The following is a 13,865-nucleotide window of genomic DNA, read 5'->3' as shown; positions in this document are numbered from 1 at the left end:
TGGCCTTTTCCTACACTTTCATGCTACAGAAGTAAATATTTTGAAATATAATTATGAATTGGGGGGGGGGGGAGAGAGAGAGAGAAGGATGCCTGGGTTGTCAGTCTGTTGAGAAACACTTTTTTTGAGCAGGAACACAATTCCGGCTGACTTGGTGGCATGGGGTGTGGCCTAATATGCAAATGAATTCCTGCTGGGCTTTTTCTGCAAAAGAGCCCTGTGCGCAACAATGGTGATGTTGAGGGTATGGCCTACTATGCATATGAGTTCCTGCTGGGCTTTTTCTACAAAAAAAACCCTGAACACTTCTCTCCCTCTTATACCAGCAGATGACACTCTGTAATGTTTTAGTTGCTGCCCTAGAACAAGGCTTTGTCTGATAACCTTAACAGGAGTGGTGAAAGAGGATGGTAGCTCATGGATCCACCAAATTTAGGCTTTAAAACCAGGCCTGGGAATGAATGAAAGTAGGAATTGGCCCTTAAGTGAGTGATGACACAGCCTCCTTTGACCCACTTGGGGATTCCTGTCGTCTTTCCCACCCTGTTGGTCTGTGCCTGACCTTGACAAGGTTTGAGAGCCTCGTGGCCAAGAGCCAGTATAGAAATAAACAAATGGCAGGGTCTTCTGGTATTGAGAGGAAAGAGGCAATAAATGGGCAGGATGATATAAAGACCAGCACATGTTGCTCCTTGCTCAGTTTTTATTAGTATGGGGGCTATACATGCCCAAGTGGTGCTTTGAGCCCTGCAACTGAATTGGGGCTGGGTATACAGCACCTCCACAATATTGCTCAGCCCTGCAGATACAGTCAGGCCCTTTTCTAATAAATTAGTATAAATTAGCAAGCATTGGTAATCCATCTGACCAGCCGCCCCTCAGGAACCCTTCCTTCCCACAAAAAACTCTGAGTAAAGTGACTGTGAAAGTAAAAGGAGTAGCCCAAGTCTCACTTCCCCAAGGAAGGAAACCACAGGCCATTCCCATCACAGCCCAAGTCTATTGGTATGGCAGGACTCATACCATCTGGCAATGCCACTAGACAGACCAAAAGGGCAACAAATTCAATCCAGAGTGAAGACAAACAATTGGGTCCAAGAACAGATGAACGCATTATTTTACATACGTACATTTCCCATCTCGAGGAAGCCCAAGGTGCTAGGAGTATTGCTTCCCCACTGCCCTAAGCAGCTGCCAAGCCAAAAGGCTCCAGGGATCAAAGTTCTGTCTCCCTCCCACACCACTTTCTCCTGGAGCGTCGGCAGAACACTCCTCAAAGAAGGGCCACAGTCTTGCTAGCTATCCCCATAGCAGTTTCCTGAAAAGCAGAAAAGAGGAGGGTTTCCATTAGAATGGTAGGGGCCACAAGGGTCACTTGTTCATTGGCTGATGAACTGCCTGCCTTCCAAATGATGGTCTCAGACCAGATGTTGCTACTCTGTTTGGCAGTGAAGGGGGAAAGGGTAGAGAAGCACAGGCTTCAGTGGTGGTTGTCATATGGTTCTCTTGAAAGCTGATCATGTAAGTCTGGGAAGGGTAGCACAAACCCACTGAGAACATACATAGGTCTTCTTTCCTGGACAAAGAGCAAGTCTGTTCTTAGCAAAGATCTATGAGCAAAAGGCCTGAGCACCTTTCTTTTGATGGGAAATCACACATTTTAAAATAAATAAGGACAAGTGCCTCTAATCATGTGCAAAGTGTCCCCCCATCAGCCTAAATTTTTTTTTAAGTGTGTCTTACAAAAAGTTGAAATATCAGGTATAAAAACATCCTGGCCTTGCCATCTCCTGTTCTGACAACTGCCTGGGAGGAAGTTATAACACTGGAATATTACAGCATATAGATATTATAGCATTGGGAAAAGTGCAGAAAAGTGCAACTAGAATGATTAAAGGGTTTGAACACTTTCCCTATGAAGAAAGGTTAAAATGCTTGGGGCTCTTTAGCTTGGAGAAACGTCGACTGCGGGGTGACATGACAGAAGTTTACAAGATTATGCATGAGATGGAGAAAGTAGAGAAAGAAGTACTTTTCTCCCTTTCTCACAATAAGAGGACTCGTGGGCATTCAATGAAATTGCTGAGCAGTCGGGTTAGAATTGATAAAAGGCAGTACTTCTTCACCCAAAGTGTGATTAACATGTGGAATTCACTGCCACAGGAGGTGGTGGCAGCTACAAGCATAGCCATCTTCAAGAGGGGATTGGATAAGCATATGGAGCAGAGATCCATCAGTGGCTATTAGCCACAGCTTATTGTTGGAACTCTCTCTGTCTGGGGCAGTGATGCTCTGTATTCTTGTGCTGGGGGTGGGCACAGTGGGAGAGCTTCTAGCCCCACTGGTGGATCTCCTGATGCCACTTGTTTTTTTTTGCCACTGTGTGACACAGAGTGTTGGACTGGATGGGCCACTGGCCTGATCCAACATGGCTTCTCTTATGTTCTTATGATGACCTTCTGGTTGTAGTGCAGATCTAGACAGCTACATGATTAGGATTCGCTCCAAGTGACATTCCTACCCAGAATAAGTTGTGGGATCATAATTGAGCAGAGCACATCAATCAAACTCACACCAATGTTCAGTGCAAGGCCCGAACCTGGAAACGGGGTTTTGAAACCAGGGAATATATGAAACTACAATTATTGCCTCTAAGAATATATTGAATGTTGTTCTCTTTCTCCCACATAGTCACAGCCACCTCTAACATATTTGGAATTCAAGGACGCAGCTGTGAGGCAGGCTTGGAGGAAGCATCATTCCTTTCCACCTGCTCGCACCCAGCTCCACAAGGCAGGACTATGGAAAACAAGAGGTAGATGTCTTGGTCTTGCAAGAGTCCTTGTTCTAAGCTGTGGGCCTGGCTTACTAACCTGCAGAAGTGGGACCAGGATAAAATATTTTGGTGGCTGCTGACTTTCCTGCAATGGAGATGGGGAGCAGGCAGGGAATCTTACCCAGAATGTTGTGTTTGCAGAGGGGACAGGTCTGCTGCAAAAGGAGCCATGGATCCACGCAGTCCCGGTGAAATTCATGCAGGCAGGGTAGCACTCGAAGACACTGTCAAGCAAGCAGAGAAGGACGGGCTGTGCTGAAGGCTTGGACTACACAAGCCAAATGGCAAACCAGAAAGTTGCTCTCTACAGGGCTGGGCACCTTGATTGCCAGGTCAGAGGGAAAAGAGCAAGCTGCCATTTAATTTGACACACACACCCCCCCACCAGGTACATGGCAAGACCTCAAAAAGGTGCAGAAAAGGGCAACTAAAATTATTAAAGGGTTAGAATGCCTCCCCTATGAAGAAAGGTTAAAGAGGTTAGGACCCTTTAGCTTGGAGAAATGACAATTGAGGGGTGACATGACAGAAGTTTACAAAATTATGCATGGGATAAAGAAGGTAAGGAAAGAAGTACTTTTCTCCCTTTCTCACAACACCAGAACTCATGGGCACTCAATGAAATTAATGAGAAGTAAGCTTAAAACAGATAAAAGGAAGTACTTCTTCACCCAAACAGTAATTAACATGTGGAATTCACTGCCACAAGAAGTGGTGGTGGCTACGAGCATAGACAGCTTCAAGAGGGGATTGCGTAAAACAGATGGAGCACAGATCCATTAGTGACAATTAGCCACAAGATATAGATGAAACACTATGTCTGGGGCAGTGATCCTCTGTATTCTTGGTGCTGGGGGGGCAACAATGGGAGGGCTTCTGGAGTTCTGGCCCTGCTGGTGGATGTCATGATGGCACCTGTGTTTTGGTCACTGTGTTACACACAGTGCTGGACTGGATAAGCCATTGGCCTAATCCACCGTAATTTCTCTTATGTTCTAAGGTCATTTGCACCACAAACAGCTCAACTCATAGACACAGGGGAAAATAGGAGAGTTTCACATAGTTTCTGGTTCCCATCTGAAAGGAGACCAGGAAGTTGCACTATACCAAGTCTATCAAGCCTATTATCATCTTCTGTCATTTGGCAGCTGCTCTCCAGGGTCCCAGGCAGAGAAAGGTCTTTCCCAGCAGCTATTGTGATCCTTTTAACTGGCAATGCTGGAGTCTGAACCTGGACATTCTGCATGCAATTAAGTGAGGGCACAGGGCAAGTCAATCTACATAGCTTGGTGGTTTTCAAATTGTGGTTTGGAACATGTAGGAATTCTCCATCTAAAATGTGATTATATTTTTTAAAGGTCAAGGTACGTACATGTTAATGTTACTGCTTTCTGAGACAGATTCTTGTCTCATGCCAAATGTTACCTGGTTCTTGTGAAATTTGTCCAGACAGATGGCACAGCTGTCAATCTCGTGAGCCCAGCTCCGAGGCAGCTTGCCAGGGTGGTAGCGGCGGGTTTTCAGTGCTGACAGTCTTCGTGCAATGTGCTGCTTTAGGTCCAGCTACAAAAGGGAAAACCAGGTTGAGGCCCTTCTAGTAATGCACTGCAGTCCTCCTTCTGAATGAGCAGGATGGGGCGGGGGACACACACCTCAGACTCTTGGTCCAGCTGGCTATGGCGGGACTGCCGCTGCGCCTGCACAATCACTCCTGTGCACAGGATTAGAGCGATCAGCAGGATGGCGTTCCACAGCTGCTGGAGGTACTTCTGCAAAGAGACCGTATAAGAACCATGACTCGAAGACTGGATAAATATCAACAGTGACATCCTCAAGCGGAGTTACACATTTCTAAGCCCATTAACTTCAATAGAAGAGGTAATTTTCAATGTTAGTTTTAAAAAATGAGTCTAAACTAGACATGGAGGTAGCAGTGTTTTCATACAAAAGGAAAGCAACATTAAAAAGCACCTGCAGGGTAATCTATCTCATTTTCATTCCACCCTTAGTGCAAGCAGTAGAGTTGTTTTATCCTCCCAGCCCTGTGGGGTAGATTAGTATAAAAGTGTGACTGGTCCAAGGTGACAATAAGTTTCAGGACTCACCAATCCTGACCCAGGTTTCTCTGGTCCCACTCTGAACTATAGTACAACAGCTCTCAGCTTTATTAGGATATAATAAAATGATGAGCCACGGTCCATCCCTTCTGGTGGCCAATTGCACTCTAAGGAGTCAGCTGATGGGATGCTTTTTGAGAGCAGAAGGAAAACAACCCAAGGTACTCCAAAGTATTTCTGTTAGTCAGGCATTATGTCTACTGGAGGTATTAATGTAATCTGTGACCTAAAAGATTGGGGGGGGGGGAGGATGAAACATTCCCGCTGTAAAGGGGATCTACCAATACTGTAATAAGAGGCAATAATGCCATCCATAGACAGCTAGACGAATAATCACACAATGTACTTCAGTGTAATATAATAGTGATCAAGTATTTCAGTTCTACAGATGGAAGCTCTGGTATGAATGAGATGCTAAAATGGCTCAAAAGAACTGCAAGGGCCAGCAAAAATGTTGTATTTGCTGAAGCACCCAGTCATATACATACTATAAGTTCTAGCAAACTTCAAGACAAATTAACTTCCCAATTTCCTGACCTAGAAACCCTGATCTTGTAATTCTGTGAAGGGAGAAAATTGCCTGTGCTTTCATAAAAGTACAATTCCCAAGGGTCTCCGAGAAAACATATGATGGCTTTTATGGCAAATGCGGGCAGGGGGGAGGAATATCACACCCTTACATGCTTCTCAGGATCCCTGTGTCCAAACTTTTTATGCAAGACACCTTAGAGGGCACAAACCTGGACTCTCGAGCTGTTCTCTCCTGTACAGATGACTCCCTGCCATTCTCCATACAGGCCGCCTCGGGAGAGGCCACAGGTTGACCACAGAGTCAAAGTCACCCCCTAAAAATGAAACATGCAGAAATGTATTCGCACACTCAGCAAGGGAAAAAGATTAAGGGAACATTCAGCATGCAAGAGTCCAGACTAGATGCACATCCATACACTCAGGAAGATTTCAAAACATGCTTCTAACACAAGGACTGCTATATAATCTTCAAGTCAGCAGCTGTGACTATTAGAAAGACCAGTCACTTCTACCATCTAGTTGTATCTACAGCCAGAGGAAATCACCTTATAGCAAATGTGTAAGAAGTCAGAGCATCGCATCCTACTCTTCCCACTTTTTTATTCCACATTTTCTACGAGGAATCAATGCGGTTCTCCCTCCTCAATTTTGTCCCAATGTCCCTGTGAGGCTATAACAGAGTGACTCACCTAACACTCTAACCACCAAGTCACAGTGGTATTTATAACATGCCATCTACATACACCTATAGTATGGCCTCATGAAATACTGCATGTTGACTTATGAAAACAAGCCAGTGGCTTGCAAAGAAGTTTTACACAGCATAGAAATAATAAACCAGTGAAAAGGCTGAATACAAATATATAATATGCAAGGCCTCTCTCTAGTAAGAGGATAAAAGCCTTCTCCATTGCTGACGGCATACCACATTCTCCAGCAGCACAGCTTGGTACGTGATTTTTGCTGTTGCCCGGAGACCTCTGCAGGCAAAAAAAAAAATTGAGAAAAGTTAGATCCATCAGTTTCTCTGCCCTATACTTGAGACCCAACACCAACTGAAGTAGAAGGAAGGAACACCACATTTCTTGACCTACAGGAAGCCTGCCCTCCCTACAGAGTAAAATTAATCTCCCCCCCCCCGAGCAAAAGGCCTATACAAAAGAGGAGGGTCCCTCACCCATACCAACCTCGTAGGCCCAAGCATGTTTTAAGAAATTCTATCTTGCACTGTAACCACAAATCACAATGTGAGTGGATTGGACTCCACTTTCCACCCATTATGCTGTGGTCCAGACCCTTGGATGTGAGTAAGTTAGAAAGCTAACAATGCAATTCTAAGTAGATTTACACCAATTAAGTTAACATAACTGTTTAGAATTGCAGTGCAAAACACTCAAAAAAGGCATAGTAGATTCAAATTAATTTGTTCACCTAATACATCCCACTAGCATGCACCGCTGCTATTACATTTTGGTTCTGCTTCCTCAGCAAACTGGAGGAGGGTTGGAGATTTTTCCCCCTCCCTTCTTTTAAGCTGTATATTTTATTGTAAATTTTGCTCTTTTCAAACATTACAACACCATCAACTATGGGGAAAGACTACAAACCAAATCAAGACACAGCTTCCATAACAATCTGACAACTAAATTAATCCACATTTAGTCCTGAAGAAGATCCCCTCCTTCCTCCAAGCCAGCTCCCATCCCTTTATAGGGTTGCCAACTGTCTGGAGAAAAAAATGAGTTCTTAATAGATGCTTAGTGGGATGTTTACCAGGTGATTTTTTTTTTTATTGCCATGAAAACCTTTGGTCTCTTATCCACATATTAAGCTTCTATTAAAATGACAGGACATTTTACTCTAGACCTGCTGGCAAACTTACTCTGTTCTCCCCCACCCATGCCCTCATTCCTGCCCTTTTATTCTGTTCTTCTTGCCTGAAGCCACACCTCATACTAACCAGCCCAATTCCTCAGCAGCCCTCCTTCCTCCAAACCCTTCCTACTGGCCAGGCATTCTGACAGTCTCTCTCCTCCTTTTGCTGTTTCTCTATGGCCCCTGACCCTACAGATGCAGCCTGCTGCCACTCTTCAGCCTCATCCAATGCAAAATATGATGGTGGAGATACTGCGCAACCAGCAAAAGTTCCCTTGATTTGTGGGTCCAGCTCATCTAATTAGGAGACCTACTTAGAGATCATGTGGTGCTATATTCAGCCGAATGAGGCTTTATCTCTCCAAGAGCTGAATGCAGTGTTGACTTCTAGACTGGGTGCATGTAAAATAGTGTGTCACAGCCTGATTGCCTGCTGTCAATTCAAATTCACCAAAGGTTTACACGCTTGAAGTAGCAGGTGAAACAAAACCATAGCCCCTGCCCTCTCCCGTGAATGCCCAGCACAGCCAGTCTTACCGCAACAATGCTCCAAGGAGCTTGGTAACATTTTCTGAAGTCTGGATGACGATCACAGGCTTTGAGAGAACCTGGGACACATCCAACTGCAGCAGGAAGGAAAGCAAGAGTCACTGAGGCTGTTGGGGCAGCTATCAGCCCTTCTAGACCGTTCCGGCTCTTAGCAAGAAGAAGGGGGTGACAAGCACTTACCTCTCGGATTGCATTCTGGTTCAGTGCAAGAATAAGCAGGGCTGAGGCCCCCAAGACGAGGGCCCGCTTCATCTGCAAAGGAAGATGCCACAGAGAAAAAGTGAATAACACCTCACTTGAGTTTCTAACACCTCCAGAGAAAAAGTATTACAGATCCTTGTTTGCTTCTACTAGTTTACCAAGGCTGCACTGGTCCCACCCCCCCATTTTCCCTCAATTTGTAGTACCTCATGCTAGAACTTCAGAAGATTGTGTCGCTCCGCATCCTATCCACACAACCAGCGGAAGCTGTCTAGCAACTTGATTCTAAGCACATTTACTCCAAAAAATCCACAGGTTTGCAGTCTAACAGTGCAATCCTAAACACCCAACTACTTCACTTGGTCAAGTTGCAGAATGCTGCCCATTCTTGATAGAGAATTTGAGTTACCTTGGCCCAGAGTATGCATCAGCCTGGTCAACAGCACAAACAGTTCCATATTATTTGTCAAAAACATTCTCCCCTCCAGCTGTCCAGTCTCACAGAGAAGCCACGTGGTTTCCCTGAAGACGGGGCTGATTCGCACATACCAGTGCAACATTTGATTACTGGTAACTGAACATGTGACCTGCCTCTATTGAAAGTCATTGCATTCAAGACAATGAGATACAAAAGCAGCTCTGCTTGTGATAACTATGTCTGCAATAGGTATTCACACACATAGATCATCCTTTTATGATGTGAGATAAATATGCGTTTTATAGAGTCAGAGTAGCAAGCATGGCAAATTTACCTTGTTGACCACAGCTGTGGTGAAAGATTCTTCTCTGCTGCCTCTGGAAATCTCAGTCTGTTCCTCACCTACTGGAACAACGCCAATCCATCCATCATCATCCCCCAATTTGGGGTCAGTATCCCCTACCTGAAAAAAAAGGGAAGGCACTCTCGTTGAGGTCCAGATTGACCCAGCATTTGTCACTATGTGACACTTGGCTCGCACACTCACTCCTCATGTTGTGCACAGCAATCTAATTAAATGCTTTCACTAATGGGGAGGGACGGTGGCTCAATGATAGAGCATCTGCTTGGGAAGCAGAAGGTCCCAGGTTCAATCCCTGGCATCTCCAAAAAAGGGTCCAGGCAAATAGGTGTGAAAAACCTCAGCTTGAGATCCTGGGGAGCCATTGCCAGTCTGAGAAGACAATACTGACTTTGATGGACCAAGGGTCTGATTCAGTAGAAGGCAGCTTCATATGTTCATACAGCAGCCCCATAGCTTGGAATCCTGCTTTGTAAGTGAGCAAATGAATGTGAAGTCAAGTGTAATAACCAGCTGTAGGTTGCTGTGAATGTTTTAATTGTTGAGCATTAGGGAGGGATCACATGAGCCCAAGGATCCCCCCTGCTCAGTCAAGCTCTCTGGGTGACCTTGGGTCAGTCACTCTCTCAGCCTAATCTACCTCACAGTGTAGTTGAAAGGAATAAAAAGGGAAGAGAAAACTACGTACACCCATCTTGTGTTCTCTGAAGGAAGCACACGATAAAAACGTGATAGTTTCTTCACATCAGAACCAGGCCTTACTTTTGTAACCCACAAAACCTTTTGACCAGCTGCCCATCAGCACCCAAAGTCATCGAGTGCCACCCTAACTGCAACTGTGTAAATAATTCTTTAATCAAGTTTTTCTCCCATGGACCCTCTCCTAATCCATTTTTCCAGAACAAAAACTGGAAATATTTTTTTGGGGGGGGGATTTCTGTGAAATATTCTCCCATTTGGAATGAGTTAATTTTTTTATAATATAAGCTTTTATTCAAACTAATTGTGTACTGTGAAGATTTTCTTTTGTAATACAATCTACCTGCAGAACCGCCTCTCCCCCTATGAGCCCTGAAGGGCGTTGCGATCGGCTAACCAACACCTTTTGGTTATCCCTGGCCCAGGGACGTCTGCTTTACCTCGACTAGGACCTGGTGGAATCAGCTCCCAGTGGAGGTACAGGCCCTGCTGGATTTGTTACCCTTCCGCAGAGCCTGTAAGACAGAGCTGTTCCACCAGGCGTTCAGTTGAGGCAGGCGGGCGTCCTCTACTCTGTTGCCCTCCTCCACAATGATCTATCATCTGAACCTTTATATCCGGGCCACTGAATGATTACACCTAAATTTGCACTATGTGCTAACCGCCTCTGCTATTTAATGTTGATGTAATGCTGCTGTTTTAATTGTATTTATTGGTTTTATTATATGTGACTGGTTTTTATCTGTATGTGATCCGCCCTGAGCCCGTCTGGGAAAGGGCGGAATATAAGTGAACCAAATAAATAAATACATCAGTGATACTCAGCGGCTCAGGAGTCACACGTGGCTCTTTGACATGCTACCTGTAGCTCTTCTGAGCACTGTTTCCCAATGTGGCACCTGCCCCATGTTTCAGGGCAGAGGACCAAGGCCATTGCCTGATGGGATAGATGGATCAGGTGAAATCCTCTGTGAGGTGCATACTTTGTGCCAGGAATGGAAGTAAATGTGGGTCTTCTGGTTAATGGCAACTGTGAATGTGGCTCTTGGCAAGCCACAGAATACCACCAATCTAGATAATCAGATAATAATAATTCCTATGCATACTCATATATAGGCTTCCCAACCCTCCCGCTCTGGCGGGAGAGTTCTGGGTTCACAGCCTAATCTCCCGCTCTTCAAAACTCTGGAGGCGGGGGTGGGGGGTGGAGGGGGGGGAGAACATACCTGTAGGCTTCATGTTGCAGAGCTCCTGAGCCCCTTTAAGGCTGGGGAGGAAGCAGGAAGGGCTGCTTCTGTCCCTTTAAGGCTGGGGAGGAAGCAGGAAGGGCTTGGGAGAACGGCCCCGCCCTTTCTTTTGCTTTCGTTTCCACAGCAAGAGTTCTCCGGAAGAAGATCTGGTAAGTGTGTGTGTGTGTGTGTGTGTGAGAGAGGGAGGGGGCAGTGGATTCCCTGGTTTGGAGGCCCTCTCCCCCCCCCTTTAGAAAGCGTGGGGGGGGGGAGGGAAATGTCTACTGGGCACTCTATTATTCCCTATGGAGAACGATTCCCATAGGGAATAATAGGAAATTGATCCGTGGGTATTGGGGGCTCTGGGGGGCTATTTTTTTGAGGTAGAGGCACCAAATTTTCAGTATAGCATCTAGTGCCTCTCCCCAAAATACCCCCCAAGTTTCAAAACGATTGGACCAGAGGGTCCAATTCTATGAGCCCCAAAAGATGGTGCCCCTATCCTTAATTATTTCCTATGGAAGAAAGGCATTTTAAAAGGTGTGCTGTCTCTTTAAATGTGATGGCCAGAACTCCCTTGGAGTTCAATTATGCTTGTCACATCCTTGTTTTTGGCTCCACCCCCATGTCTCCTGGCTCCACCCCCAAAGTCTCCTGGCTCCACCCCCAAAGTCCCCAGATTTTTCTTTAATTGGACTTGGCAACCCTACTCATATACAACATACTTTCAAGCATATTTAGTGTTCAAACGAGAATAATTTTTGTCCACAAATATGCTAAAATATATATGATGATAATATAGTATTAATTTTGGGGGGGGGGGTGAGGGGTAAAACCCTCCAATTTTCTGTTGGTTTCAACATTTCCAGAAATCTCTTATCTGGGCCGTTTCACCTGCCATCAAATACCAGTGGGCATTCTTGTGAATAACTGAGCTGGGAAAGAAAAAGATGTGCCAAGGCAAGAACTGCTAGATCTGGGTGTTTATGGGAACAGGCCTTCAACAAGCCAACCCAACTGCATGTCCCTTGGCTATAGAAGGAGATGTGTACATTTGAGAATGATGGTGGCTTGGGCCAAAATTCCTTTAATTATGATCAGACATAGGCCTTAAGGCATATTTTTATTGGAGGGTAGATGTGCCAGTCGTTGCCAGTGCTTTTTATTTTGAAAGGGGAGCATCCCATATTCTAGAAATCTATAAATTAAAAAACTTTAAATTTAAGAAATCCTGATAATGTGTATTTTACTTTCAAGAAGGAAACAGACGCACAAAGATTCTAGGACAGCCATTTGAAGGGGGGTGCAATTCAACACTTGGCAGAATAAAAAAAGCTGCGGATCCAGGGCAGACTTTTTGTTGAGGGCGCACCAGAAGGGGGACGCCTAGTGCAGCCTTCCCAAAATAAAGGCTGCTTCCGTCGCTTTGGCATCTTTGCCATTAGCCAACCCTCCGGTCTCCCTGCAGAGACAAGAATCTGGAAGCTGGCCTATATTATACGGTATCACCTGCCTGCCAGAGACTCAAGTATCCCTTAAAATTGCGGCCTCCTTATGTGTTGTATTTATTGCGATGGAAGCCAATTTTGGCTGCGAAGTGGGGTTAACAATGATGAGTTAATTATGCTCCATTCAAACGGATGCAGATCAGGGCGCCCCACATGCCGGATGGGAAGCAGGGGCAGTCCCCATACCTGCACATAACCCTCTCCGATTTGGGTTGAGGTAAGAGGGTGGTCTACACTTGGGGTAGCCATTGATTCCCGGGAGGGGGCAGGGGGAATCCCTCCCTACCCCCGGGCAAGGCAGCCTCGAGGTCCGCTCACCAGCACCAGGCTGCCCCGGATCTCCTCCTGCTCTTCTTCTTCTTCCTCCTCCTCCTCCTCGCCGGCTTTTTGCTGCGGCTTCTCCCGCTCCAGGCCGGGCCTGCCCAGCAGCGCGCCCTGCAGGGTGTAACTCTCGTCGGCCTCAGTCAGCTCCTCGGCCGGCGGTGGCAGCAGAAGCACCTCCACTTGGGCCTGGCCCGCGGCCCCCGAGCCCTGCCCAGCCGCTACCAGCAGCCCCCCCAAATGGCCCAGTAGGCAGGAGAGCAGCACCGGCGCCGAAGCAGCTTCCGCAGCCGCCATCATGGCCGGCCTGCCTGGCCCGCCTCCTTCGCAGCCTTCCCTGCGGCGACTAAGGAGAAATTCTGCCTCCCACCAGAAAGGAAGTGCCGACCGGTCTGGGGGGCTTTGCTTGGCGAAAGGCCCCTGGGTTCGAGAAGGCTTACTCCCGAGGAAGTATGCACTGAATGAAGGCCGATTTTAGAAATCCTAGTGGGGGGCAAGGGGCACGGACTAGTAACCGGGAGGAAAAGCCGTTCGCTTCTCTGAGACACTTCTTTTCACGGCTTTCCAGTCAGGCCTCTCTTCCCTATTCTCATATACAGGCGGACCACCTTGAGTTCAATACTAGTAGTCCACCTGAGGGATTTCCAAGGGATGGAAAGAGATTAATTCCCTTAAGAGCAGACCTCGGTAGGAGACTTGCAGAGAAGAATGAGCAAGATTTGTTGTTTTTTCTGGGGAAAACTAGGGGGCAGATCAGTTGAATAGATAACAGTGTGCAAAGAGGAGCAAGAAACGGAATTGGGCTGGAGAACTGGATTAAGTCTTGTAGAGTCAAGTGGTAAACAGGAGTCCTGTGATACTTTAAAGACAATGTTTAAAAATTACTTCTACTACATCAGTTTTTGTGGACTAGACAGAGCAAGGGCTTGGAAAGGCGAGAGCTGGAAGATGATATTGGATTTATATCCCGCCCTCCACTCTGAAGAGTCTCAGAGCCGCTCACAATCTTCTTTACATTCCTCCCCCACAACAGACACCCTGTGAGGTAGGTGGGGTTGGAGAAGGCTCTCACAGCAGCTGCCCTTTCAAGGACAACCTCTGCCAGAGCTATGGCTGACCCAAGGCCATGCCAGCAGGTGCAAGTGGAGGAGTGCAGAATCAGACCCGGTTCTCCCAGATAAGAGTCCGCACACATTACCACTACACCAAACTGGCTCTCC

The 13,865-nt window shown here is 46.4% G+C and overlaps 1 protein-coding gene across 1 annotated transcript; it reads right to left on the bottom strand.

The window, feature by feature from the left end:
* Positions 1-688: 688 nt before the first annotated feature.
* Positions 689-12,994, bottom strand: RNF215 (ring finger protein 215). Its single transcript, XM_060249078.1, has 10 exons — positions 12,643-12,994; positions 8,862-8,990; positions 8,089-8,160; positions 7,897-7,982; positions 6,410-6,464; positions 5,694-5,798; positions 4,489-4,605; positions 4,262-4,399; positions 2,958-3,060; positions 689-1,318 (listed from the first exon to the last, which is right to left on the bottom strand). The coding sequence occupies exons 1-10, from the start codon at positions 12,943-12,945 to the stop codon at positions 1,296-1,298; spliced, it is 1,131 nt and encodes a 376-aa protein (XP_060105061.1). The 5' UTR covers positions 12,946-12,994; the 3' UTR covers positions 689-1,295.
* Positions 12,995-13,865: the final 871 nt, after the last annotated feature.

This window comes from Heteronotia binoei, chromosome 11, assembly GCF_032191835.1.
Source record: "Heteronotia binoei isolate CCM8104 ecotype False Entrance Well chromosome 11, APGP_CSIRO_Hbin_v1, whole genome shotgun sequence".
Classification (NCBI taxonomy): Eukaryota; Metazoa; Chordata; class Lepidosauria; order Squamata; family Gekkonidae; genus Heteronotia; species Heteronotia binoei.
Note: the sequence above shows the minus strand (reverse complement) of the source record. Positions and strands in the feature narration are given on the sequence as shown.

Bases quoted from the DNA above. Each gene is read 5' to 3' on its own strand.
- RNF215 (XM_060249078.1), bottom strand. From the start codon at position 12,945: ATGATGGCGGCTGCGGAAGCTGCTTCGGCGCCGGTGCTGCTCTCCTGC. The intron at 8,991-12,642 runs GTGAGCGGACCT...CTTTTTTTTCAG, and splicing joins TCCGGGGCAGCCTGGTGCTG to GTAGGGGATACTGACCCCAA. The intron at 7,983-8,088 runs GTAAGTGCTTGT...TTCCTGCTGCAG, and splicing joins ACCAGAATGCAATCCGAGAG to TTGGATGTGTCCCAGGTTCT.